This window comes from Nelumbo nucifera, chromosome 8, assembly GCF_055504915.1.
Source record: "Nelumbo nucifera cultivar China Antique chromosome 8, China Antique-T2T, whole genome shotgun sequence".
In the NCBI taxonomy this organism is placed as follows: domain Eukaryota; kingdom Viridiplantae; phylum Streptophyta; class Magnoliopsida; order Proteales; family Nelumbonaceae; genus Nelumbo; species Nelumbo nucifera.
In genome coordinates this window covers 2870995-2898406 of record NC_142656.1, presented here as the reverse complement: position 1 = coordinate 2898406, position 27412 = coordinate 2870995, and the positions used below count along the sequence as shown (strand labels likewise).

The following is a 27412-nucleotide window of genomic DNA, read 5'->3' as shown; positions in this document are numbered from 1 at the left end:
GCTTCTAGAAAGAATTAATACATGTGATCTTCTCCAAAGAAAAATAACTAATTGGTGTTTATCTCCTCATTGGTGTATTATTTGCAAGGCTAATGGTAAGTCTCCTATCACTTATTAATATCTTCTCCCCTTGTATCTCCAATTTGGGAATGGTTTCTTTCCTTGTTTGGATGTAGGTGGAACCCCCTGCCAAATTTGCAATGCCTAGTTGGTCCTACTATTATAATTGGCAAAAGAAGAGGGGAAGGATTCTTTTGGAGATGTACGAGAGCAGCAGTGTATTGGACAATATGGGAAGAAAGGAACCAAAGAATATTTAATGAGAAAGAGAGGAGTATGGAAGCTTTAATTGAAGCTATCACCCTTAAAGTGGTTCAATGGTAAAAACATTAAAGCTATTTGAGGATGTTTCTTCAGCTAGTTTGATGAGAAACTGGAAGGTGGTGTAGGGATGGCAATTTTCCCCATTTCCCCGATCCTTGTGGGGATCTGCCTCGAATGGGGCAGGGATGGGGATGATTTTCCCCCCATGGGGACGGGGATGGGGAAATTTTCATCCCTGTTAGCATGGACGGGGAATGGGGATCCCCGCGGGGATGGGGAGAGGGTCCCCGTTCCCGTCCCCGCCCCGCCCGGTGCCATTTCTAAGGAGGTGGCTGATTCAGTTCCCTTGAAAGATGTTTGAGGGCTGAAATTCGTGCTGGCATGGAAGGGTGCTAAAAAAGCCAAGGAGTTAAATATTTCGAAATTATTAATTGAAAGTGACTCAAAACTTGTTATCAGCTGCGTTCAGAAAGAGGAGGAGATGGGTTGGTGGGACCGTACTAATGAAAAAAGAATTTAAAGTGGCTGACACAAGGAATGGAAGTTGTCTTGAGATGGACAAAAAGAGATGCTAATTGCTTTGCTGATTTTTTTTTGGGCTAAACAAGGGGTGGTTAGAAATCATATGTTTTGGGCTGTTTTGTAAGTCTGTACATTTGTTTGGGGGAGAGTTAAGAGCGTTTGCCTCTCTTCCTCTTACTTTTTATTTTCCTTCTTAGCGATATTTGGTTATTGATAAAGTGTTGATTTTTCCCATGCACTATCTCTCAACGGAAGGCCCTAATTATGTCTGGAATAGAGCTACTGCAAACAGCCTCAACTGGGAAAGGTTGAGGAAGCGGACAATCTGAAGAAAAGGTACAAGAGAAGCAACTAGAAACACTAGGAATTCAGATCCTACAATCTCTGATGGTGTTTAGGGAGACCTCACTTAAAGAGTCAATGAGAAGGGATGAGAGGGTGGTCTCCGCACCTTACATCAGACCAAAATTTGACTATTATTTTTGAAGAGCATTCAAATTTTCTTTAATATTTAATTTTGTATTCAAATTTAAAAGATATATTTTTTGATCAGCAACTTGCAAATCCTTCTTGAACTCTCTTGTTGCCACCTCCTCCTCCTCTCCTTCTTTCCCTGTTATGGAGGTTTGGTCTCAGCCCATTCCTCCAAAAGGCAGTGTGTTTTGTTGGGAAGTATTCCATGGTTCCACCAACACTTGTGACGTGCTTCAGAGAAAAAAGACCAAAGTGGTGCTTATCCCCAAATTGGTGCTCCTTATGTAAGCTGAGTGGCGAGACTGCTCTTCACCTCTTTATCTCCTGCCCTTTTGCTAACTCTATTTGGGAGTGGTTTTCCTCTTAGTTTGGTTGCAGTTGGAATCCTCCTGCTATTCTGGAAGATCTTTTTAGCTCAAACATTTTCAGGTGCTCTAAAAGGAGAGGAAAAGCGATGGGAAAATGCACTTGAGCAGCAGTGGCCTGGATAATCTAGGAGGAAAGAAATCTGAGGATATTTGATGATAACGACAGAGGCAGAGATGCTGTGATTGAAGTGATAACTATAAGGGTGGCCCGTTGGGTGAAAACTCTGAAAATATTATCAGATTTTAAGACAAAAGATTTCTTCAGATCATGGGGAACAATTGCACATTTGGCTTCTAGAGGATCTATTGTAACTGAATTCTGGTCCTCTCAAGATGTTGGGTAGAAGAAAGTAAACTTTGATGGGAGCTGTTTGGGAAACCCTGGCCCAGCGGTCATTGGTGGGGTAATAAGGGAGGAGAATGGAGATATCAGTACCATGTTCTCAGGCCCTACCTAGTATGGTGATGTGGTGAATTCAGAATTGAAGGCAGCAATGTTTGGTGTTGAGAAAGCTAAAGAGTTGGGGATTAACAGGTTGATTATTGAAGGGGACTCAGAAGTCATTGTAAACTGGCTGAAAACAGAGGAAGGAGCAATCTGGAGATTAAGAAATTAGTTCAGGCGCTTTAAGCAGGCTTCTAAAGACATGGAAATTCACATAAGATGGAATAGGAGGTCAGCTAATAGCATAGCTGATGTTCTAGCTAAGCAAGGAGTCCTAAGGTAATCTATGACTAGAAGTTTAAAAGAGGCTCTTGGGGGAGTGAGGAGTTTGCTAGGGCCTTTGAGGAGTTTGAAAGGAGGTCGCGACGTTGATGTGTTCAATGACTAGAAGAAAAATTAGAGCAAGAAGGATAGAGTTGTCAAGATTAAGAATGGAAGATGTTAGGTCTTAATATACCAAATTTTAAAAGGGGTGGGATGCCGAGTTTAGTGTTTCGTCTAGGTGTAGAAAGAGAGGGAGAAAAGTGGACTTGGGTGATCACCAAGTATGATAAGGGTGGTAACAAGAGGACTTTTGGTGGAACAGGTGTGAATGTTGTTGAGTGTCCAATTTCTTTAGTAATGGCGATACTTGACAAAGTTCAGAGGCTCTGAGGTGATGTGCATCACTGCTGAACCTGGGGTTTCAGATGATGCTCCTCTTGAGATCAGACATGATTCTGGAGGACCAGCTCTGTTTATCTTGGAAGCTGATTCTTCTATTGGTTTAGAGAGGCTGGAAAGGAGTGCCATTAATGGTGATGAGGCTGAGATTGATGGTGAGATTGGAGGAAAGGGGTGACGGTGGAGCTGTTGGGAGTCATGCTGAGATTTACGTCGAGGATTATTTTTAGTTCGAGGAGGTGAAGAATACAAAGGTGGGTGTTGATTTGGGCCGAAGGAGCAAGTCCGAGGAAAAGGTGGAACAGATTAACGAGGTGATAGTAAGAAACCACGTAGTTTGAGAAACCATAATGTAGTGCACGTGATAAAGATCTTCTCTAGGCTAAAACTTGGTTTGTAGGGTCAAGAACTACAAAAAACTACATATGGGTTTAAAGGAGGAAAAGAACAGGAGGCAATGGGATAGTTGGTACTGATCATAGAGGGGCAACAATGCAAGTTCAGCCATCAGTCTCCCATTTGGGGAAGGAGCACTATGAGAACAAAGTGAGTGGCATTGACTCTAATTCTAGTGTGAGTTGGATGATGCAAAATAATGATGGTAATGTCAGTAGCTCGGGATATGTGACTATCCAAAATTAGTGGATAGAGAGGTCACAATTGGTAAGAGCCTAGGTCTGTTTTTTGGGGGGAGTGAGGAGTTTTCTAGGGCCTTTGAGGAGTTTGAAAGGAGGAGATGGCAAGTGAAGGAGAAAAAAAGTTCATTGGGAAGGAGGCAAGGTTTGGGACGAAGATGTTTCAAGCTAGGAGGATGAGCTCATAGATGAAGTTTAAGGTCTCGGTTGATGTGCGAGGAGGGCTTGCGTTTCTGATCAGGTGTCAGGCTGGCTGTCTGTTATGGGCCCGCGAATAGGATCTCGTCACGGGTCGGTCCACGGGGAAAACCTCCTGTTTTCCTTTGTTCCTCCCTGCTCTTGATGAACCTGTCTTGGCGCCCTAATGGTGATTTGTCCAAGAGATCACCTAACTCTCCTTGCTCTCTTTCTTGACTGAAATTTTTGATGCCTTCATTCAATAATAGTGGCTCCTTAAATAGGAGATTACAAGAGTCCTGCTCTAAGGGAGACTCCTTGCTGAATAGGGAGACCTCCAGCTCTATCTTGATAAGATAAGATAAGTCTCTCTTAATCCTAATCTAATAAGATAAGATAATCTAATCTACTAACTTAATAAGATAAGATAAGAATAACAAGATAGTCTAATCTAATCTGCCGAATGGATAAGACTGTTGCTGCCGAATTGGATAGGATGAGAACACCGGATCATTGCTGCTGCTGCTCCCAATACGTGTCCACATCACTGTCGATGTGCAAGGAGGGCCTGGTCTTTGGTCGGGGTTGATTGGGTTATAACTACAGGTGTCAGGCTGGCTGTTGATGTGCAAGGAGGGCCTGATCTTTTTATAACTAAATATTCGTTATTTAGTTATTTTATAATTAACCCAACTTCAGCTTCAGCGATTCAGGAGTTCAAAATCTTTTTAGAAACTCATTCACTAAAAGATAAAGTAATGAAGTCATTCAGTTCAACCATTTCAGCTGTTATCAGATGGGGCCTTACTATGCTTTAAATTTTAGAATCATCCAAGTTTGCTGTTTTTCTTTTCAAAGGCAGTTTTTCACTAAGAAGTCTAGTCTTGGTTTATACAAGACAGACGATGAAAATAAACTTTAGTTATATCAACTAAGGACCTGTAGATGGTTCATTAGGTGCTAGATCAAGATGATCCATCTAGTTTTATTCCAAAATGCTGAGAAAATTTTTGATGGGAGTTGAAATACCTGTAAGAAAAGGGAAAATATTATTGGATGCTGGGAAATATCTGATAGTTGATCTTTTGGTTAGAAGATAACTGATGGTTAATATTATCATAAAATTGATTCCATGGATGGTATTGAGCAATTTGGTAATGAACTTTCCTTGTGACATGTCTCCCTGTAAATCTTATTGAGTTTGTCAATTTTTGGCACCTAAGTTGGGCTTTCAAGATTTGGTATTTTGAATGGAATTTGAACAACATCATGTGTTAGTTGAGATTTCGATCTTTAGGACAAGGAATGTAGTTTGTTGAAATATATTACATTGTTGTAACGGTGCTGTCTTGTTTTGCTGGCTGCTAATGATGGGAGCTATTTTTTCTTTCCACCACCCCCTTTGTTTTGCAGAGAATGTCGTTATGCATGTGCAACAACCTCATGTGCTGATCCTTGTGTTTCAGTCACTGATGGCAATCATGACACTTCTCAGAGTACCTCAATTTCATTTGAAAATGACATGTTTTTTCTTGGTTCCACCCCAAATGATGGTGGTAATGGAAGACCTGTTGATTTAAATTGTGGTGGTGGTGGTGATGATGATGGTGATGGAGAGGGGGGTAGTTCTTCAAAAGTGGAAGATTCAGAAGTTAGGATGGATCTTACAGATGATTTATTGCACATGGTATCTGCAAGCATTCCCTTTCAGTTAGTTTTAATTGTTACTTCTTTCATCATTTGACTTACTTTATGTTAATCATCTCCCAATGCCATTCCAGGTTTTCTCTTTCCTGGACCACATTAATTTGTGCCGAGCTGCTAGGGTCTGCAGGCAGTGGCGGATAGCTAGTACTCATGAAGATTTCTGGAAGTCTTTGAATTTTCAAGATCGGAATATTTCTGCACTCCAATGTAAGTCTTCTGTGTTCCTTGTGGTATTAAAATACCCTAACCTACATTCTTTGAAAGGATTAGTTTAAAGCTAGAAGTATTAATTTGATATGAAGTTGGTCTTGACGTCTTGTGCATTATGTAGCATCTGAGACACGAGGATATGATTTTTTTATGCGAAAGTATAGTATATTAGAAATTTAAAAGCAAGAAGCTATACACGGGGAATTTATCAAAATAAAAAAAAGAAGCTATACACAGGGATTATACAAAAGCTGCCCTTGCAGCACTAAACCCTCAATCCCTGCTTTACCAAAAAACATGATGATATGATCATCTGTGCAGACTGTCTCTACCCATCTGTTTATGTATCCTTGTGCACATGGTTTTCAAGGCGCCAAGGTGAGGCTAGGCAACGGGGGGGGGGTGCCTTGTTGCCTAGGCGACGCCTAGGTGATGGATTTATTTTTAAAGTAAAACCATATATCCTAGGGTAGTTCCCTAGGTTCCATAACCATCTTTCCATAATAATTATCCATAATTTCCATAGGAGAAGTATAAATTTGATGCTTAAGTCTAGAAAATTAACATTTTATGAGAAGAAAAAGAACCAAGGAAAGAAAATTGTAAAAAAATATAGGGCCTGAACCCCTATTTTTGTTATAGGAAAAATAGAAAAGAGAAGGTGGAAGAAGAAAATGTGTTGATTTAGACAACATTTTAATTTCTTCCCTTTGCTAATTGGTTCAGGTTTTTAAATCTTTGAGGGTTCAATCAAGTATCAAAATTTTGATACGATACGCCCCGTATTGGGTGTATTGTATTGTATCTTTGGGGTCCTGGTACACCTGTTTACAGGTGTTTCCAGGGATCCTTTTTTTAAATTATATATATATATATATATAAATGAAATTGAAAACCAAAGAAATAAAAAAATAGGGGGAGTATCGTTATAAGTACCGATACACCTATGCTGATACACAGAGGTGTATTGATACTTTGAACCATGGGTTCAATACAACAGTTAGCAAGGTTTGTGTTGATTAAACCCTAATAAATAAGAAAATAATAAAAAAAATTAGTATATAAACACAAAATGAACATTCTAGTTTAATAATGTCTATTTTATAATTATAATGTCAAAAATTAAAAAATATAATGGTATTTTATAACATAGTGCACAAAAACTGCTTGGTGACTGGGCGAGGCGTGCCTTCAAGGGCGCCTTGTCGCCTAGGCATCGCCTTGACAACCGTGCATGTGCATGCTTGTGTCTGATGATGTTTTAGGCCTATTGTCTATAAATTTAACCAAACCCATACAAACCATTAAAACTGACTTTGGTGCAGTGGTGCAGCCCTGTAAAATCCATTCAATCTACCTTTTTGCCCTTTTGCAAAGCAACTTGAAATATTGAATCCATTTCCTATTGTTGATTCTAATACAACGTACACATCTGACTGCAGATCCCCTTTGTTAACATCTTTAAATTCCTTGTGACAGAGTCGATTCTGCCAACATTGAAACAAATACTGCCAACACTCTCCTTCTTGACTTTTACTTCACTAAGTCACCTATTTCTTTTGTTCCAAAATCTCAAATATACCACAAAAGGGATTGCACTCCATAAAATATTCAACCTTTTGCTATGTCACACTAGGTAAGTTTCACTAAAAGAAATAAAGTATGGGCCTTCTTGACTTTTACTTCAATAATTCACCTATTTCTTTTGTTCCAAAATCTCAAATATACCACAAAAGGGATTGCGCTCCATAACATATTCTACCTTTTGCTAAGTCTGATTGTGGGTGAATGAGCAAAAACTTCATTCTGATGATTTGTATCTGATCTCTGATTATTGAGAGTTGGGAACAGAAATGCTCAAATGAACGGAAACTCCCTTCTGCATGTTAAACACTTTTATTCTGTTCTTCTCTTTTAGAAACACTAGGTAAATTTCACTAAAAGAAAAAGTATGGACCTCTGAACAATGATGTGCTGTACATATATATCAATTTAGGGCCCTCCAAAAAAATCCACCCTTAAAAAAGCAGAAAAATTGTTAAGACACTGTCCATTGCCTCAACCATGCAAATGCTTCCACTCTTGGAGTAATGGGATTATCTCATACCCCATAATGTTTTATCTCTTTCCCCCATATGTCTTACCAGAACCCCATTATTTGACTATGAATTTACAATGAGCATCTTCTTTCCACCATCTTTCATTTGAGTTGCCTTTGTGTCTTAATCTATACAATCTTGGACATAATTCCCACAGTTTTCCTTCTTCACATCACTCCCAAAATCTAACATTGTTACCCTTCCCTAACACAAACTTCATTGACTGCAATGCAAAATGCAGTTTGAAATTTCATTATACCCTTCAATTCACTCACCATGTAAATAGAATAATTATCCCTTGTATCCCACCTAAATCTGACTATGCCATAATGATATCCTACCACACCTCTCCATAACACCTCCCTTTCCTTCCCAAATTTCCCCCAACCACTTTGCCAACAATGTGTTGTTTTAATTCTCTAATTCTCCTAGTGCCTGGATCCACCAAATTTCTTTGAGCTACGTACTTTCTTCCACCCCACCAAATGAAACATCTTCCCTTTCCTTTCCGTGAGAAATTTCTTTGAATCTTCTAATTTTGGTTAGCAATATGTTTTTGTCTCCCTACTTTAACCAATATGCTCTCAACCTTTGTTTCCAAAACACCACTTCTCAACCTTTGTTTCCAAAACACCACTTCTCTATGTATAATTGCTTTTAATTCCTTTTTCACCATCTCCTTTTTCTGCCCTCAAAATCCAGTCCATTTTCCAACAGATGTCTGGTTCCAACTTTTTATTTTGGCTTTTAAACCCTGCAATTTTCCAATAAGAGGTTTATGTTATCTGTGTCCTCTATGCAGCTCCGCCCACCAGTCATCCACCAACTCCAAAATTTCTAGATGATGAAGCAACATGCTCAACCTTAATGCAGACAAATCTCTTCTTCAATAATATTATTGTTGATGTTCTTCCCATGATCTACAAAGCAAAAACCTATCCAGACTTTGGAGGAAGCTGCCCCATAGGCTATGTGAACCTAGATCCCTTTTGTGGTGGATCAATCAGCCCCTTTTTTGATATAAGCTCCCCAAACATCCTCATTCACTTTCATTTCCCATCATCCTTTATCCTTTCATTTCACCTATTCTTCTAACTACATTAAAATCACCTCTATCACCCATGGATCTCCCATCTATTCCCAACTTCATCCTACTGTTCCCATTTCAATTCTCTCTCCATCTTCATTGTGACTACATATGTTTTAGATCACCTAAACCTAATAAATAGAGAAGATCTCCCCTTTGCTGAACCTTTCCTCCCTACTACTCTAAGATCCCCCTTCACCAACAACTCCCCAATAACCTTACGACATCAAAAGATTCTCACTCCCGAATGTTTGACTCTCCAAATTTCATTTCTCATCTTCATATCAAAGCCTTCCAATTTTTGATTCCTAAGGATGCCCACTTTATTCCTGACTAAATTCTGAGCTGATTCTCTTCATGTAGGATCTCCCAATCCTCCTTTGTTCCTTGAAAGATTCTCACATTACTCCTTTTTTCCCTTCTCTATTCTCTCTCTCTCTCTCTCTAGTGAGCCAACATAAAAGATGATAGGAATCGATCAGCACCCGAAGACTTATTCTAGAAAGAAGGCCTTACAACAAGTCCTGATATGGCAGTGATGGTACTTGGGATTTGGACTGAATTGAACACCAAGGGTATTTTTGCCATTTTATAATTTTCTGTAGGGTCCAATTATAGGGTTTGATTATCTAGTTATAGTTTGTTTATGTTTAAAATTTCAGAGTCATTGCACAAGTAGGATTAGAGTTATTGAGTCTTCTTTGAATTGAAATAGGATATGACAACTTTGACTCCTAGGATTATTATGAGTTTAGAGTCTATATGTATGGACGTTTACACAGACAATGAATCATGTTGAGTTTTCTTCAGCTTATGCTAGCTATGGTGTGTGATTCCCATGCCCTAGAGTGATTCTAGGCACCCTGTGAGTGATTCCAAGCAATTTCTCTCTTCTCTCTCCCTATTCTCTCTTATTCCTTCAAGAAGCCATTATATCCATTGACAGCCATAAAACTCTGATCAAGAAGACCATTCAACATTCTCTAAGGACTAGAATTGAGCTGGTCCTACATCACAAAAATTCCTTTAGTCTTTGTTTTGGTTACTGAGGGTCGGTATAAAACTCTTATTGGTTATATTGATTTGCAGTTGTGGCTATGTGTCATCGGTATCCAAATGCAAGTGAAGTGAATATTTTGGGCGCTCTCTCTATTGATGACCATGTTATGATTGCAATAACCTCCTTAAGGTATTGACCATTTTGTGTTACTTTGCATATATCTGCATATGCTCTTTTTGATGTTACCTTACCATAATAAGCTTATACTCATGGTTGATCTTCAGGAACATTGAGGCTTTGACTTTGGGCAAGGAGCAATTAAGAGATGATTTTTTTCATTCCCTAGCTGATTTTTCTATGTTGAAAACTTTGCGTGTCGTTGATGCAACACTTGGTAATGGCATTCAAGAGATATCTGTGTACCATGATAGATTGCGCCATCTTCAAATTCTTAAGTGCCGTGTGCTCCGTATTTCCGTGAGGTGACAAAAATGCCAAGTTTGTGAACAATGTTTTACTGTGCTTGGTTATTCTGATTTTTATGTTGAAACAAAATTCTGCAGGTGCCCCCAGCTTGAAACTTTGTCTTTGAAGCGCACCAACATGACACATGCAATGCTTGCTTGTCCTCAGTTACATGAATTAGATATAGGCTCCTGCCACAAGCTATCAGATGCTGGAATCCGTTCTGCAGCAACATCATGCCCATTATTAGCATCTTTGGATATGTCAAATTGTTCATGTGTAAGTGATGAAACACTTCGGGAAATAGCCCTCACTTGTGTTCATCTTCGTGTCCTCAATGCCTCGTACTGCCCAAACATCTCTCTTGAGGTTAGTTTTCTCCATGTTTTTTTTCTTGATCAGTCAATCTTTTCTGTGCTTCAATAGTTTGTTTTGTTCCCACCAAAACAACAGTACTTTGTTTTGACGATGCCTGATTACTCTTTATCTGATATTATTTGGTATTGCTGCTGCTGCTAGTCTGTTAGACTGCCCATGTTGACAGTTTTGAAGCTTGATAGTTGTGAGGGCATAACTTCTGCTTCAATGGCTGCAATATCCCATAGTTATTTACTGGAGGTTTGGATTAGCTTTGCTATTTTTTATATTGGTGATTCTCAAACATTTTTCTGCAACTTTTGTTCGACTCTTTTTACTTATTAAAAGAAAATATCATTTTGTTCTAGGTCTTGGAGCTTGATAACTGTATCTTGTTGACATCAGTTTCCTTGGACCTTCCACGATTGCAGAACATCAGATTAGTACATTGTCGCAAGTAAAATATATTGCCTATTTTGTTTTCCCCTTGTTGTTTTTTACTCGTGTTCTGTCATTAAGTTATGGATATTTGGAATCTGTTGATTCCTTTTCACAGATTTGTTGATTTAAATTTGCGAAGCCCCATGCTTTCATCTATAACAATTTCTAATTGCCCTGCACTTCATCGCATTAGCATTATGTCAAGTTCACTTCAGGTTTGTCTTCATCAAAATAATCAAGTTCCTTTTTTTATCCCTCCAACCTGAAAAAACCTTGTCATTGCTTAAAGGGTGGGAATCTTGAAAAGTTTTTTGGTCATGCAGAAATTAGTATTGCAAAAGCAGGAAAGCTTGACAACTTTGGCATTGCAATGCCAGTGTTTGCAAGAAGTGGACTTAACACGTTGTGAATCTTTGACAAATTCTGTTTGTGAAGTTTTTAGTGATGGTGGTGGTTGCCCGATGCTCAGGTCACTGATTCTCGACAGTTGTGAGGTTAGTGGCTTCTCTTTTCCTGTTTCTGCATTGTTTTTCCATTTAAATCCGTTTATGCTTTACACACATTTTGTTTATATTGGTATTATTGAATGGAGTGGGGGATAATCAATTAATACAGCTGGTCAAAATGGTTTGCCAATGCAATGAATGGTCATACTGGCAATGACAGCTGGATTCATTATGGTTGTGGTTGGTGAAATCTCTACACATTTTGAATGATAAAAAAACTCTAGACATTTTGTTGTAACCTTTTATTTCTTTTAATAGAAAATTAAACGTATAAAAATGCCTCACTTGAGGTTTGTGAAGTTATGTGGAATATTTATGATAGTGTTTAACTAAGATGGTGTTTGATTTTGAGACGCTAATTCTTAATTTGTTTGCTTCTCAAATTTTTACCTGTATTTATATTTACCAAAAAAAAATTTACCTATATTTATTGTTTGTGTTAGTTGATTTTTTGATGCCTTGATATAGTTCCTAGTTCTTTTGTTGATTCAGTTGATTGGTAAATCTTCACTTGTTTAACTGAGTAGTAGTATTTCTCAGTTCCTTTCGGTTTGACAGACAGCCAATATGACCAATAATTTTTCTTTAAATCCTGAACCAGCAAAACCATTTGTTCCGTTATTCCATTGATGTTGCAGGTATAGGGGTTATGTTTTTTACTTGAATCTATAAAGCATGAACTGACAGATATTTTTGATCTTGTTATCATAAAAAAGGTATTTTCTTCTCCAAAAAGCCAACAACTCATTGAGGGTTGTTTTCATGAAGTTATTGTGATTTGACATTTTCACCCATAGAAGGATGGTCCATGTAACTAGAAGGATAGCTTCCATTTATCTGTGCATTCCGTGTGTCTTCAACATTGGTTGGCTTAGACCTGATTGCTTTTTTGTTTGGTTCGTTTAAAACATTCTACTGTTTTAAACACAAGGAAAAATTTATTGTTCATAACATGTTCATTCTGCTAATAGTTCTTGTCGACTCTTCTACCTCATCAAACTGAAAATACCTATTTAATTTTGTATAGAGTCTGACAGCGGTAGGATTCAGCAGCACTTCTTTGACCAAGCTTTCCCTTGCTAGCTGCCGTGCTATGACTTATCTTGAACTCACTTGCCCGTATCTTGAGCAAGTCTATTTAGATTGCTGTGATCATCTGGAAAGAGCATTGTTTTGTCCGGTAAGTGTACTTACAACATGATTTCTTGCTATGCTCAAGTCTATTGTTAAACCTTTGCATAATACTTGTTGGTTGTTGAATATATGTGGCTGATGAGCCATAATATTGCAGAGTTTGGTTATTAACATTTTGAATGCTACAAGGCTCTCAAAATATCACGAGTCTCTATTGATACTTTAAAGACATCTTACATTGATGTGATTTTGTGTGTTCTCTGCTTTTTAAACTCTTTCAGCTGACTAATAAATTGTATTATGTAGGTCGGCCTTCGGTCCCTGAATTTGGGGATATGCCCCAAATTGAATGTACTCCAAATTGAAGCACCACAAATGGTTGTGTTGGAGTTGAAGGGATGTGGTGTGTTGTCTGAGGCATCCATAAACTGCCCTCGTTTAATGTCTTTAGATGCCTCCTTTTGCAGGTGATGTTCTAAGTTCTCAATATGATATCTCTAATTTTCACCCCAAAAAACTGATAGTTGTACTGTTTTTCATATACAGCCAGCTCAAGGATGATTGCTTGTCTGCAACAACTGCGTCATGCCCTCTCATTGAGTCACTGATATTGATGTCCTGCCCATCTGTTGGTCCTGATGGTCTTTCTTCTTTGCACCGGCTTTCATGTTTGACATTGCTCGACTTATCCTACACTTTCTTGATGAACTTGCAGCCAATTTTTGAGTCATGTTTGCAGCTGAAGGTAATTGTGGCATACTTTAACCAAAGGTGGATATGCACCATGGAAGTGCCATCATAAATTCTCACTTTAGCTTTTACCAAAAAAAATCTCACTTTAGCCATCTTTTCTGACTAAGCTTGACTTTTACTTGCATAGTAAAAGTCAAGCTTAGTCAGAAAAGATGGCTAAAGTGATTAAAAACACATGGATCACACTGACCTCTCTCTCTCTCACAACAAATTGTAAAAATAGTGAAGCTGATAAAAAAAGTGAATAAAAAAACAACCATAGATTGCAAATGTTTGCACCTTCTATCATCATTTTTTTTCTGGTTGAAATAATGATGTTGGCTTCACTAAATGGCTGATGATCATCTCTCCATATGGAAAAAACAGGTATTGAAATTGCAGGCATGCAAGTATCTTACGGACTCTTCATTGGAGGCTTTGTATAAAGATGGTGCTCTCCCAGCCCTTCGTGAATTGGACTTGTCCTATGGAAGCATCTGTCAATCAGCCATAGAGGAACTCCTTGCTTGCTGTACACATCTTACTCACGTGAGCTTAAATGGATGTGTGAATATGCATGATCTTAATTGGGGTTCTAGTGGTGGTCAGCTTGCTCAGGTGCCAAGCATCAAGGGTTCATCTGGTTTGTCTTCAGAAGCCATGCATGAGCCAATTGAGCAGCCTGACCGGTTACTGCAGAATTTGAACTGTGTTGGGTGTCCAAATATTAAAAAGGTTGTCATTCCTCCGAGGGCCCGTTGTTTTCATTTGTCTTCATTGAACCTTTCTTTGTCAGCAAATCTAAAGGAAGTTGATGTTGCTTGTTTCAATCTGAGCTTTCTCAATTTGAGGTATGCTCCACTTCCCCTCTACTCAGACTGGGTTTGGTTGGACAAATCTCTACTTTGTGCTGTTATTTTGCGTAATAAATTAAAATTTCCATCTTTACTGTTTACCCTTCAGCAATTGTTGCTCTTTGGAGGTTCTAAAGCTCAACTGTCCAAGATTAACTAGCCTCTTTCTTCAGGTATGCATTTTCTGGTGCAGTCAAGTTATTGTATAAATTTTTGGTCTCCAACAGTTTCATTTCGCTGAAGGAAATTCTATTCTTAGATATCAATGCCACTACAATGCGCTGTGTTAAATATTTCTTGGGTCAAAATTCAAAATGAGTGGGCGTTCATTACCAGCGGATCATTGTTCAGATTTCCAGAAAAAATCTTCAAAACAGTCAAACTACAGAATAGATCATCTGATATTGGGTTTTGGCACCTAAGATGCTAGCGTGGCTAGAAATTTTTTTTTATAGCAGCTATCCTGATTCACCAATCACCACGCACAAGGAACAGTGCTCTATTATTTAAATTGATTAGCCACTCGGCCCCCATAGTACTCCTTGTGTGTGGCTTGAGCTGCAACATATAATGCACATTTTTTAATCATTGCCATATATTACATACTTGAACTCCAATGCAGCAACGCCCCCTCCCAAAGATTTTTTTCCCGTATATTGTGGGTTAATAGAATTATAGAAATCAAGAAAACATTGAAATGTCTAAATTTGGATATCCACTTCATCTGATTAGCTGTCAAATGATATCAGAGTAAACACCTGCCGAGTTGTTAGACCTGCCTCTGTTTCCTGCTGATTAGTTTTTTCTTTTTCTTATTTTTCCATATAAACATTAGTGGTTGGTTTGATATAGTCTTGCAGCATTGCTGAAGAAGTAGTTGAAGCTGCCATATCAAACTGCCACATGCTGGAAACACTAGATGTCCGCTACTGTCCAAAGGTAGGAGAATCCTTCGTGGAATCAATTGAGCTTGTTTATTAGCCATTGCTAGTGAAACAAAATTGGTAGCTACTCTTTTGAAAATTGAAAGTTTGGATCAAAGAGATTTCTGATCATTCATTCCTATGGTTCATTCTTTCCCATATAGTCATTATTTTTCCTTATTTGAGCAGATATATTCTGTGGGCATGGGGAGGTTACGCATGGTATGCCCGAGTCTGAAACGTATATTCAGCAGTCTGTCTGCAACATGATGCGATCTGCATATACCACGCATCAGTTTTCCCTTGAAGGTCAGATTGTTTCAAAATGTCTTTCCAGTGCATGCTTGCTCTCGTCTATCCCGAGGAAATCAAGCCATTTGTTCCCATTTTGTAAATAACCAAGTTCCTTTCCCATTTATTCTGGTGCCATCTGTGTTTGTATGAGTTACTGGTTACGAATTGCTGCTTTTGGTTCAGCTTCCAGCAGATGTAAACGATATAATAAAATTTTATTTAATGTTCATCTTTTATTGTTTGGCCTGTCATAAATTGAAATTTCTTTCTAGACTAGATATATTTTTCTGAATGTTAAATTGCTAACAAGCAGTCTGTAGTCTTGAGTCTTGACAACATAAACATCAGCTCTTGCCTACAATATAAAAGAAACCAACATTTTTCTTCAATGTTTTAATTAATGGATTTGGTTACATGTTAACAATCTGGTTGTACCAGTTATTCTATGATTCTATCCATTCAAATCACTCCGACGAGGCTAAGCTCAGCATTTTGACTCGTTTTACGACGTTTTCCTTTGCTAATAGAAAGAATCCCAGCTCTCCAGTATCTCACTTCATTGAAATCGAAACCATTATTTTCAACCCATCGTTGATCAGGACGGTTGAACCGTTAATCTAGTCAGTCCAGGTCAATGATTCATTTAACCGGATCGTTGAATTCTTGACCTTTTTATCGGATCACAATTCTTGACCTGGACAGATGAACCAATGACTCATCCGCCTAGAGCCCAAATCAATCTAAAATTTGAGTGGGCGGCCCGAGCCCAAAGCAGTGCAAAATGCTAACTCGGGCCAACCCAAGTTGCAAACATTGATTGAAACACCAGCATCTCTCTCTACAGCTTACATTGAAAAGAAAACATTGAATAATGTACAATTAGCAAATTATCATCATAAAAATGCCATTACTGCACCCGTGGGTGCACTGACGAGTGAACCCGCGAATCAGAGTCCTCCACGTCAACCAGGAAAAGGAACGCGTATCGTTAACGTTTCAAGTGCCGTTAGTCGGGTTTAGCGGTTCAACCAGCTGCAAAATGACAAAAATGAAAATCAAAAACCCTGACAAACCTCATTTTTGACTTTTCCCTCTATGTTTTCCCCTGGAGACCGAACCCTACCCACACTATGATTCGAACCAGTGGCCGCCGGCGGCGATGGTGAGAGCTCCAACTGTACGTTTATCTTTTCCTCTTCTTCTTCTTTTCTTCTTTTCTTCTTCGTCATCAGATGCTCTGGTTTTGAGTGCGCGTTTATTTATATTGACAGTAGACCTCTTCATAGCCGGGCTCGAGTTTAGTTTTTGCCATATACACAACACCGAATCTATTCAACTGGAAGTTCTTTGAGTTCGGGCCTCTAATAAATAGTTTGGCCACTTGGTGGTTAGTGATAATAAAAAATTTTGAAAGATTCAAGATGATTGAACATGCAAAGAAGAGATGGAAGGTACCCTAATTTTGGACTATGCAAAGGAGAATTAGAAGAGCACTTGAACCCGTGGAACTAAGCGGAAGATTCAAAAGGAGGTTGAACCCGTGTTGTTGCCTATGAATAAATCGGTTTTTGGTGGTGGATTTGATTTCATCCCATCGCCGCCTCTGATGCTTTATCAGAATTTGAAGGACAGAACCGAAAAATTATCAATGGACGAGCAAATAATTGGGCCAAAGGGGTGTGAAGTGTGAACTGTGAAGAGCTGGGGGCTTCGGTGAATATTGAATAGAGATGATCAGGGTATCACCGTACCAAATCATATACTTGCTTTGGTACTTAATTTGAGGTGATAAAAAGATACGCCGGCATGGTCAGGGTCTCAGGGAGGAGTCCAGATCAGATTCTCACAAAGGAGCGCTCTGTGAGGGACAGGGATAGTATCATTTGAGTCTGAACTCCGAATTGCACACAACAAAAACCGTGGAGCTCTCCTTGTCGCCGTCGATGGCCGCCAGAGAATACAGGGGAAATGCAAACAGGGTTTACTGCATCGGCCACTTGAAGGTTTTGGTGGAACTACTACTACTGGGAGGAGGAAAGTTCTAGGGAAAATCACTCAAAAATCTCGCAGTATGGGTTTGGCTCTGGTTCATGTCCGGTTGAACCGTTGAATCCAAAATAACGGCGCAATTGACTGTTAATATTTGAATGGTCGACGTGGTCAAATCCAATTGGCGGGTACACTCGTCGAGTACACCCATGGGTGCACAGAACGCGGACTCGATGGGCTATATGGGATTTTGTGAGGGGTGGACTACATACAGACAGAAAACCCAACATATTCGGCCCAAGGTTTTACCATAATACCAAGCAATGGCCCACCACTAACATAAAGAATGCGTGAATTCGGGGATGGGGTTGCGGGGGTCTCTATAATACCGTAATCCAGTAGTTTTTTTTTTTTTAATATTAATTTATTCTAAAATCCTATTTGTTGATATATAAACTATAAAATAAGGCACCTGTTCCTAAAGAATTTGAGCTGACCTCATTATATCATGTCAGAAAACCCAAATAAATCCTTCTTGAATCAATACAGATAAGCTGAAAAGAGTCTTCTTGTTTTTAGTTTGGAACATTTAATTGTGAAAAATGGAAGTTTACGGATTCACATGCCTCTGGAAAAAAATAAAAATAAAATCTATCCAAGCTATCCCCCGCTTATATATACAGGACCAAATCCTATCAAAACAAGCCTACCCAAGAATACAAGCAGAAGCAATAAACAACGATTGCTCCGGCGAAGATGCTTCACATTCTCTTCCTCTTTTCCCTCCTCTTCTCCGCTGCTCGCGGCTCCGTCCAGGATTTCTGCGTTGCAGACCTGACGGCCCCTGAAGGTCCGGCAGGCTACTCCTGCAAGAAGCCCGCCAAGGTCACTGTCAATGACTTTGTGTACTCTCTTAGCGCCGCAGGGAACACCTCCAACATTATCAAGGCTGCTGTAACTCCAGCTTTCGCCGCCCAATTCCCAGGACTCAACGGTCTCGGCATTTCAATGGCTCGTTTAGACCTTGCCCCTGGTGGCGTTGTACCAATGCACACCCACCCTGGTGCTACGGAGCTCCTCCTCGTCGTGCAGGGGACGATCACCACTGCTTTTATCGATTCGGCCAGTTCTGTTTACTTGAAAACGCTTAAGAAGGGAGATATCATGGTCTACCCTCAAGGATTGTTGCACTTCCAGGTGAACGCTGGTGGAATTCCAGCCATCGCTTTTGTTAGCTTCAGTAGCTCCAATCCTGGCCTCCAGATTCTTGACTTCGCCTTGTTCGCCAACAGCTTACCCACTCCATTGGTGGAGAAGACCACCTTCCTCGATGAAGCTCAGGTGAAGAAGCTCAAGGCCGTACTCGGAGGTTCAGGCTAAGCCCGCCAAATTTCCTTGTTCTCGTTCCCAACTCCTCCTCCACCACCTCTTCTTCCTGCTGTTGTTCCATTTTTTTGGTGTTTCCGTTATTTTCCTTTTCTTGTAATTGACGAGTGTTCTTGTAACGAATCGTGTCTGTCTGAATTTCAGTTCATCGTAATTTTCTTCTTTATCAGAAAATTACTTTCTGTTTATCTTCTCATTCGAATTAAGTGAAGGTTCCTTATTTGTCTAGAAACCTAATGAGATTCTAAGCCAACAAGTTAATTATAACAATATATAACTCAACAAATTAATGGTCCCTCATAAGCACCATTTTCTCAACCAATGCGATTCTGAGTTTGTCTAGAAAACTGATGCCCTTGACTTTATAACGTTAATTAATTAGAAATGATATATACCCTTTCCATGGTATAACATAAATTCTTTTGATGATCAGGAAAAGGAAAAAAAAAACATGGCTGAATCTTCCACCAAAAGAGACTCCAGTGCAGAAATAATTGCACTAGCTAGAGCTAAGGACGATAGAAGGAGTAACACTAGTAGGGAGGGAGCTTGTCGCATGCATGCACTATCACAGACGCAATCACACAGAGGAAGTTTCCTCTTGTTGTAGTAGACTTGTAGTTTAGAGAGAAGAAACTGTGGTTGAAGATTGGGAGTTAAGAGAAAATTAGGAGATATCATTCTTATCATGACTTCTATGGCTGATATCTTTCTCTATGTCAACATACATAAGCCAACGGTTTTCACAGACGTCGTAGTGTCGTCCCCCACAGCTTTAATGGCATAAAGTGTATTGGCTTTTGGCGTTCCTCCAGGGATACTGAGACTTGCCAGCTGTAAAACATAAGAAACAAGGAAATTAAAAAGGGTTACCATTTATTAAAGCTTACTTGGATAGTTGGATGTTGTCCAACAATGGAGTGGATCTATACCTCTGTTCTATTTTGCACGTCCGAATATTCGAAGGCATCATCGATCAGTTACTCAATAATACTTTCCTAGCTAATTCCTGTTGTTGAATATATATGCACTCAGCTCAATATAATATAAGTACGAGAAAAAGTATTATGTTTTAATTAAAAACCGATCACTCCTTATATCAGCAGATATATATTTTTGATGAGGCTTGTGGGAAAGATTATGATTTTAAATTTTCTTAATTAAGTAAAGTTTCTTAGAACCTACCGATGATAAGATGCCTTATCATCAGCTATTCCTTTCTTTGAATGTATTAATTTTATGTTTGTTATTAATTCATTGTCGTGGACTTTGGGATGGTAGAGACATTGCCAAACATTGTCAAAGAGAAAGGCTTTTTTTGTTAGCCTCCCAACTGGGTACATCAGCAGAAGTTTTATTCTAAAACTTCAGAGGCAAGTCTTGAACCCCCATCTGTGGAATCAGCTTTATAAGGGCTTTAAAAAGCATAAAAACATTGTCTATAAACAGTTTGATGAAAGTTTTAAATGTGAAATATACCTAACTTTAAGTGTTATAGAACTGCAAATGCAATTCTTGTTAACACCCTGCACTGAGCTAGTTTTGATGTCCTCGTGCTCTAGTTAGACTTGTCAGAGTCCATTGTTCCTGGAGGACAGCTTCTCCTTTTGCACCACAAGTCACGTGAACCCTAAACTGGGCATTCTGTCCTAATGCCCATCTCTACTCTCATGGGTGTCCCTATACTACACACCTGTCTGTATTGTCGCTGTGTGTCATTCTGTCCTCTTTCCTTTGACGCTCAGAGAAGTGTCTGTTAGTTACAACTGTAGCGTTGAAGCATAGTTTTGCTCAAACTATATATTGTTCAGGAGTACAAAAACCAGTGACCCAAATGATAACCTCTCTGGTTTATAAAAATAATCTTGATAGCCCATCCCAATCGTGGACGTCTTATCATCATCAGCTGCTTGGCTTGACTCTTCAGAAGTTGTGTGGATGTGAGTGGATGAAGGTCAGGAGGTCTGTATATGTTCTGTATTCATCGATCCCTTTGTCCAACTATGCGAATATTCTTATTCATATAACATATCAACCCAAACTAATCACTGTATGCTTGAGAAGATATTTATATATTGGTTTACAGACAAAGAAGAATCTAACCAGCATTTGATCAAGCAGTGGTGATATAAAATCCCAGATAAGGATTGGTTGTGTTGATGAGCAAATTCGAAGGATATATATCGGAATTATTCAGTTAAAACATGCCTTTATTAGCTTTTTTCTCAAACAATATAAACCAAACAGAGGCTTCTCGATCGTTTTTAATTACTTTGGAGCTACCATTTGAAGAGTAGATCACAACAAATATTCACATGCTCCACTGCTCAAAATCTGTCTTTTTTTCTAGTACCAGATCAGCATTACTCTTCACGTACGTGGGCTAGAGCTCCTCTCTCAGTCTCTCCATTGCCGAATGCCAAGCCAATATATTAAACTGTACGATTAAAGCTATGCCTCAGAAAGTCTGAAGATCTCTATATAAATAGAGCACCAACCAAATCACAAGCAGAAGCAGAAGCAATACCGACCAACGTATAACAATCCTTGGTGATCATATCAAAGATGCTTCACATTCTCTTCTTCCTTTCTCTTCTCTTCTACGCCTCTAATGGCGCAGTACAGGACTTCTGCGTTGCAGACCTGACTGCTCCTGAAGGCCCGGCGGGCTACTCCTGCAAGAAACCGGCCAAAGTCACAGTCGACGACTTTGTGTTCTCTCTAGGCACTGTCGGCAACACTTCAAACATCATCAAAGCTGCTGTTACCCCAGCTTTCGCAACCCAATTCCCAGGAGTTAACGGACTTGGGATCTCCATGGCTCGTTTAGACCTTGCGCCAGACGGGGTGGTTCCAATGCATACTCACCCTGGTGCTACAGAGGTCCTCATCGTCGCCCAGGGGACCATCTGCACCGGATTCATTTCTTCGGCCAATTCTGTGTACCTGGCGACACTTAAGCAGGGAGATATAATGGTTTACCCTCGAGGATTGCTACACTTCCAGATAAATTCTGGCAAGACTCCTGCTTTGGCTTTCGTTAGCTTCAGTAGCGCCAATCCCGGCCTCCAGATCCTCGACTTCGCCTTGTTTGCCAACAACTTGCCTTCTGCACTGGTTGAGAAGACTACTTTTCTCGATGATGCTCAGGTGAAGAAGCTCAAGGCCGTACTTGGTGGTTCAGGCTAAGCTCGCTCGCCCAAAATCCTTACTTGTTTGGTCTTCTACGTTAATTTCTTTGTTGTCATTGGCTCATTAATTTCTTTTTCCAAGGCTTTTTGTAATGAACCGTTGCTTTAATTTATGGAAGTATGATCTTTCGTCTTTGCTCTGATCCATCAGAGACAAGAAATTACGTGATAGTTCTTTAATTAGCTTCTAAACTTTGAATCGTTGCATTAGCTCATGAGCCTTTTTTTTTAAGAAGTGAAAAAAATTATATACATTGGGCCAAGCCAATCAAGTCAGTTTCACCCTGGGTTTGAATGTTTGGTTGCATACGTACATGGATAAGGAAGGATTGGCTTCTATTTTGCATGTCAGAATATTCCAAATTTGATGCGCAGTGTTTGGATGCAACTTGATTCATGAATGCTGGTCCTACTCTGTAGAGCTGATGAGAGATCTATTTGTGGTACCACTAATAATTTGCCACGTGGCTCTAGTGATTGAAGCAACCAGTCAAGAGTAGACACGTCAACAAATAAAATTTAGAAATTGTCTAAAACTCACCGTGAGTTTTCTGCATTTCTCTTAAATTCGTCACAACTTTTTAAAATGTCTAAAACTCACCATGTCACTAACTTGACGTTAAATAGACTAACAGGTGTTAATATATTACTAATTTTATCTTCATAGATAAATATAAAATATATACATATATATTTTAATATTTAAACATGAAAAAACAAAAAAAGTTCAAAAAATATTTTCAAATATAAAATACATAAAAACATAGAAATTATAATAGAATATAAAAATTTATAAATATTGCAAATAAAATAAAAAATTATTTTCAAATTATAGAAACTATAGAAATTGAAAAACAAAATCAGAAAATAAAAATTGTAGAAAAAACATAAGAAATTATAGAAAAACATAGAAATCGCAAATAAATACAGGAAAATTTATAGATTGTAGAAAATAGAAAAATGTAAAAAAACAGAAATTATAAAAAACATTAGAAATTATAACAATGCACTAAAAATGTAAAAAAAAAGAAAATGAAAACTAAAAAAGACAAAAAAAAACTCGAATAATATAAAGATTGGATAACGGTGCACCCTTTTCCTCTAACTCACCATTTAAGGGTTTGGTCATGAAAATTGTTGTTTATACTGACATGATCACCTCTTTTAAGAAGCATTGACGGTGCACTAACGGAAGGTGAATTTTGGAAAATATAAACTTACTGCCATGGTGAGTTTTAAATATTTTGAAAAGTTGTGGTGAATTTAAGAGAAATGCTGAAAATTCATGATGAATTTTAAACAATTTCCCTATTTAAATGGACCAATAAATACAAATAGATAATAGAACAAGAAAGTTAGAGCTTATATCCATTCTATCCAAATCTCTCTGTGACTCTGTCATGTATTCCTTCTCATATGTGACATAATATCAAACCACTAGAGGAAAATTTGCAATCTGGATCTCTGCTAGTAACAAAAAATGCTAGGTACACATGAGAAACACTGCACTACTGTTATCACTTCACATATGAGAATTATTCAACTAGAAAAATGCATATGGAAAAGGTAATTGAATTTGATGAAAGCAACAATTTGTATCCATCAACCCAAAACAGTTTGGTTCAGTTTGGGAAGAGTACAAATACAAATATGCACGGTGTAAAACATTATTTTAGGTATTTCTAACCTTACATTTGTAATTGCACTATTCCCAAACTTAGCCTATGTAGAGACAGTAAAGGTACCGAACCTCAGTTATACATGGTGATCATCCATGTATCTAATTCGTTTAAATTTCTTTTTGAGCTTGTATTTTCTAATTTCTTATGTTTTAAACTTTTTATCAATGTATTTTATATTGTCAGAAAATTTTATATTTTTCCCAGGTTAACTTTGTTGAATCGTGTAGTTTTCCCCTTTTCCGTGTGTGTTGCAAGCGATTGATTCAACCGAATCATGATCCGCTAGACTAAAAGCATTCTCAGAGTGTTCAAGAATTTACTTTCGACATGTATTAGGAATTTTGGATTTCGAATGGACACTCCTTTAGGCCCAAATGGAGGTACTCATTTCATGTTGGCCCATAACTCTGGCCTGCAAATTGTTCAACTTGGGCCTAAATTTTGTGCTCAGGCCTGGCCCAGTACATTATGATGTGAAACATATAATATATTGTATATAGTATATCTTAATATAATATATTGTAAAATATTATATATAATATATTTAAGGTTGAAGGCCTGGCCATGATCACTCTTCAATCTAGTGTGTTTTCTTTTTCTTTTTAAATAGGCGAAAGGTTATCATAATTGTTTAGCCAAAACAGAATTTACAATATGTTCTAGCCATTCAGATGGTCTATCCCACCTGACTTCAGAACTCGATCAAATATCTACTATCTAGGGATATAACTACAGCCTACAGGAAACAAAATTAAAAGAATAATCAGATCTAGACATCAGTCTAGGTTGGCGGAAGACTAATGTAAACCGCATTTCTTGATTAGTTAAATTAGACAAGGGCTTAGAAAAATAAATGGTAGTTTATATTTTGCATATTTTTATTCTCAAATTATTATTTTAAGTGTTTTACCCTTAATATCAATGCATTATTACATTATTATTTTAAATGTAATGCTTACTATTATAAGTATGCCCTTTTTAATAATTTTTCCAAAGAGGCGATATCGATATGGAAATTCAGCTGGCTGTGCAGCCAATAATAACACTCCACATCAGTCATAAAATACATAGAACCCACAATTATTCAACCTCTCAATATGGGCTTCATGTATTTTATCACTGGTGTGGAATACTATCATTAGTTCTACAGTCTGCTACACAGCTAAAGTGTTCAGCTAACCCTAATTTCAATATGAAATCTCTTCCCTAAAAAAAAGAAAAAAGAAAATCTATATAGGAAGATATTCCCAATATGCGAGTAAATGGCAATGCTTTCAATCCGGACTTACCAAATAGAACCACCACAACTAGTCATTCAAAAACATTTTTTGCTGGTGAATTCATTTATTTGTTGACCTTGCCCTTTGATTTTAATCATGTAAACGGTTCAATATATATTTTTTTTTGGATTTTTGTTTTTCCTTCACGTATTGTGATGTATGATAAGTTTTGGGGTTCGACTATGATATGTCCGAAAAACAGTTGACCAATAAATTGGAATTATAAACATGGTGGGGAATAAGGTGTCATTTATAAGTTTATGGGTATTCCATCTGTTCAATTGTATTCCCGAAATTTATAAAGAAAAAGGTTTTTAACTATATGCCCATTCATTCTAACTGAGTTAGTTGCAGGGTGGACGGTTGCATGTCTATCAACCATGTGCATCACTGCCACTTGCTCTTCCCCAAGTGTGATTATTTTCTTAATCTCCTCACCTCTTATACTTAATCACTTTGAGATTTGTGCATTTTTTTAGAAAAGAACAAAAACCCAGGTATATTCGAATAATTTAAAACATTTATGACTGGGATTCCAGAGAACCCACCAACAGAGATATGCATTTTATTATACTTACCAAATGAGAAGGAATAATTTTATTATATTATATTAAACAAAACAAAAATTAAATAAAATAATATAAAAAAAAGTTTGAAAATTTGACTGCCAGACCTCCATGTGAGGAGTGAGGACCCTACGCAGACTGTTTGAGGTCCCACCATTGTAAACATTAAAAAAAAAAAAAAAAACTGATCCAATAAATAAATATAGATTTATTCGGATTCGTTGAAAGGCCACTGCACCTAAGACTGGCCCAACAATGGGCCCAAGACCATGTCAAGGTTTTGGTTTCAACTTTCAACAACTAGGACGCCACCGTTTGTGGATAAATGGGCCGCTGGCAAGGCCAGAGCAGCTCAAGCCCGGCCTAGAACAATCTGGATTCCGGTGGACATCTCTGACTGTCAAGTGTCAAATAATATTCCTCTCAAAGAGATATTTTAGGTGGTTGGGAATTGGGATCCAGTCCACCAAATGCCAATTTGGCATCCAGCTGCACAACCAACCACGACAAATGAATAATTGTTACATCCAGATATACAACGTTGGCTCTTCTTCATTACACAACCCATCAACCATAGCCCATTAATCCACGGATTGGCAACCCTCATTTAAATGGGCCCAAGTCTTTACCAAGCTATAATATATCTGATATTTACTCTATATGTTTATATTTGCACTCTTCTCAAACAGAGTTGGAAAACTACAGATACAAATACACTTTTATGTCTGCGTTTGGAAGTGATACAAAACGTTATCAATATAAAAAGTTCATCGATGAGGTTTTACATAGAATCGTAAAAAGGTTATCATTGAGCTTTAAAAAGCATGTGGTTTTTATATTAACTTATTAATATAATATTTATATCGATAATCAATGTAAAATTTTACTTCTAGTAAAGTTTTATATCAACTTACAATATAAAATCTAAATCAGAGAAGAGTTTTACATTGATTTTGATTTACATTCTATCCAAAACGGCAAAACCAAACCGACGTTTTACATTCCTTCCAAACGCAGCCTATAGTGCAAATCAACCCTCAATATACAAAGTTTGGAAGTGTATCAAATCAACTCTCATCGGCGTATCAAATCAACCACTGTTGATTTCTGAAACCTCCGCCACAGTCCTTTACTCCCCAAGGCAAACAATTTTGCAGCTCACATCTTTGGCAAGAGATGGCAACTTACGTCTTACCTGTAAGCAGGGCAAAATTGTACTTGTGGTGCCATTAATTGCATCTTTACTACTTTAAAAAAATTGAAGGTATTGATTCGATTTCCATTAATCAATATAAAAAATCAATGGTTAACTGAACCGATAAATATAAATATATATTTTTATATATTTTATATATATAGAAATTTCTATATATTTTATATTATAAATTCATAAATATGTATTTATAATATTTATTATATATTTATATTTTTTTATAATATATATTATAGAAATTAAAAATAAAAAAATCGATAAACCAAACCAATAATTAACCGAACTCATCAATCGATTAATCGATTAATTTCGATTCAGTTTTGATTACCGATTTTCTAAAAATCGATAATAACGGTTCGATTAAAAAAACGGAACCGTGAGCATCCCTCCTTTTTTTACATACCAGTTGCATCACCTCACCTTGTCATCACAACGATGTCATCATTCTCAGTAGTTGTTCAAACACAGTTATCTCTCACCCAATTCGACAGTGGATTCCATCTCATAACCAGATTTCATTTCATAATTTAATGACCATAACACCCTCAATCTTTGAACAAATTTAAAGAGAAAAAAATAATGACAATGACAATATCATAGATGATGTGTCTAAAATTTTAATTAATTATCTGTATTTATATTATATAAATACAAATACTACGAGTTCTACATTTTTTATCTGGATATT

The 27412-nt window shown here is 37.8% G+C and overlaps 3 protein-coding genes across 7 annotated transcripts in view; all 3 read left to right on the top strand.

The window, feature by feature from the left end:
• The window catches only part of LOC104600575 (F-box/LRR-repeat protein 15-like), a 28012-nt gene extending 12340 nt beyond the window's left edge, over positions 1–15672 (top strand). For 3 of the 5 annotated variants that reach the window (XM_010263610.3, XM_088892909.1, XM_088892911.1), the window contains 16 exons: positions 5022–5295; positions 5390–5522; positions 9801–9900; positions 9996–10193; positions 10275–10545; positions 10696–10794; positions 10902–10990; positions 11090–11189; positions 11298–11468; positions 12508–12660; positions 12921–13081; positions 13161–13359; positions 13734–14197; positions 14310–14373; positions 15053–15139; positions 15313–15672. In XM_010263610.3, coding sequence (XP_010261912.1) covers positions 5022–5295; positions 5390–5522; positions 9801–9900; positions 9996–10193; positions 10275–10545; positions 10696–10794; positions 10902–10990; positions 11090–11189; positions 11298–11468; positions 12508–12660; positions 12921–13081; positions 13161–13359; positions 13734–14197; positions 14310–14373; positions 15053–15139; positions 15313–15393 — 2644 coding nt within the window. In that variant the 3' untranslated portion in view covers positions 15394–15672. Of the gene's footprint in view, positions 1–5021; positions 5296–5389; positions 5523–9800; positions 9901–9995; positions 10194–10274; positions 10546–10695; positions 10795–10901; positions 10991–11089; positions 11190–11297; positions 11469–12507; positions 12661–12920; positions 13082–13160; positions 13360–13733; positions 14198–14309; positions 14374–15035; positions 15140–15312 lie in introns of all 5 variants that reach the window. The other 2 variants (XR_016079399.1, XM_088892910.1) reach the window with 2 other exon arrangements.
• A 2423-nt stretch (positions 15673–18095) lies between these two features.
• Positions 18096–19024, top strand: LOC104600574 (auxin-binding protein ABP19a-like). Its single transcript, XM_010263608.3, has one exon. The coding sequence runs from the start codon at positions 18163–18165 to the stop codon at positions 18784–18786; it is 624 nt and encodes a 207-aa protein (XP_010261910.1). The 5' UTR covers positions 18096–18162; the 3' UTR covers positions 18787–19024.
• Positions 19025–21155: 2131 nt separating this feature from the next.
• LOC104600573 (auxin-binding protein ABP20-like) lies at positions 21156–22126 on the top strand. The gene has a single exon (XM_010263607.3). It carries the CDS (start codon positions 21358–21360, stop codon positions 21979–21981), a length of 624 nt encoding a protein of 207 aa, XP_010261909.1. The 5' UTR covers positions 21156–21357; the 3' UTR covers positions 21982–22126.
• Positions 22127–27412: the final 5286 nt, after the last annotated feature.

Bases quoted from the DNA above. Each gene is read 5' to 3' on its own strand.
- LOC104600574 (XM_010263608.3), top strand. From the start codon at position 18,163: ATGCTTCACATTCTCTTCCTCTTTTCCCTCCTCTTCTCCGCTGCTCGC.
- LOC104600573 (XM_010263607.3), top strand. From the start codon at position 21,358: ATGCTTCACATTCTCTTCTTCCTTTCTCTTCTCTTCTACGCCTCTAAT.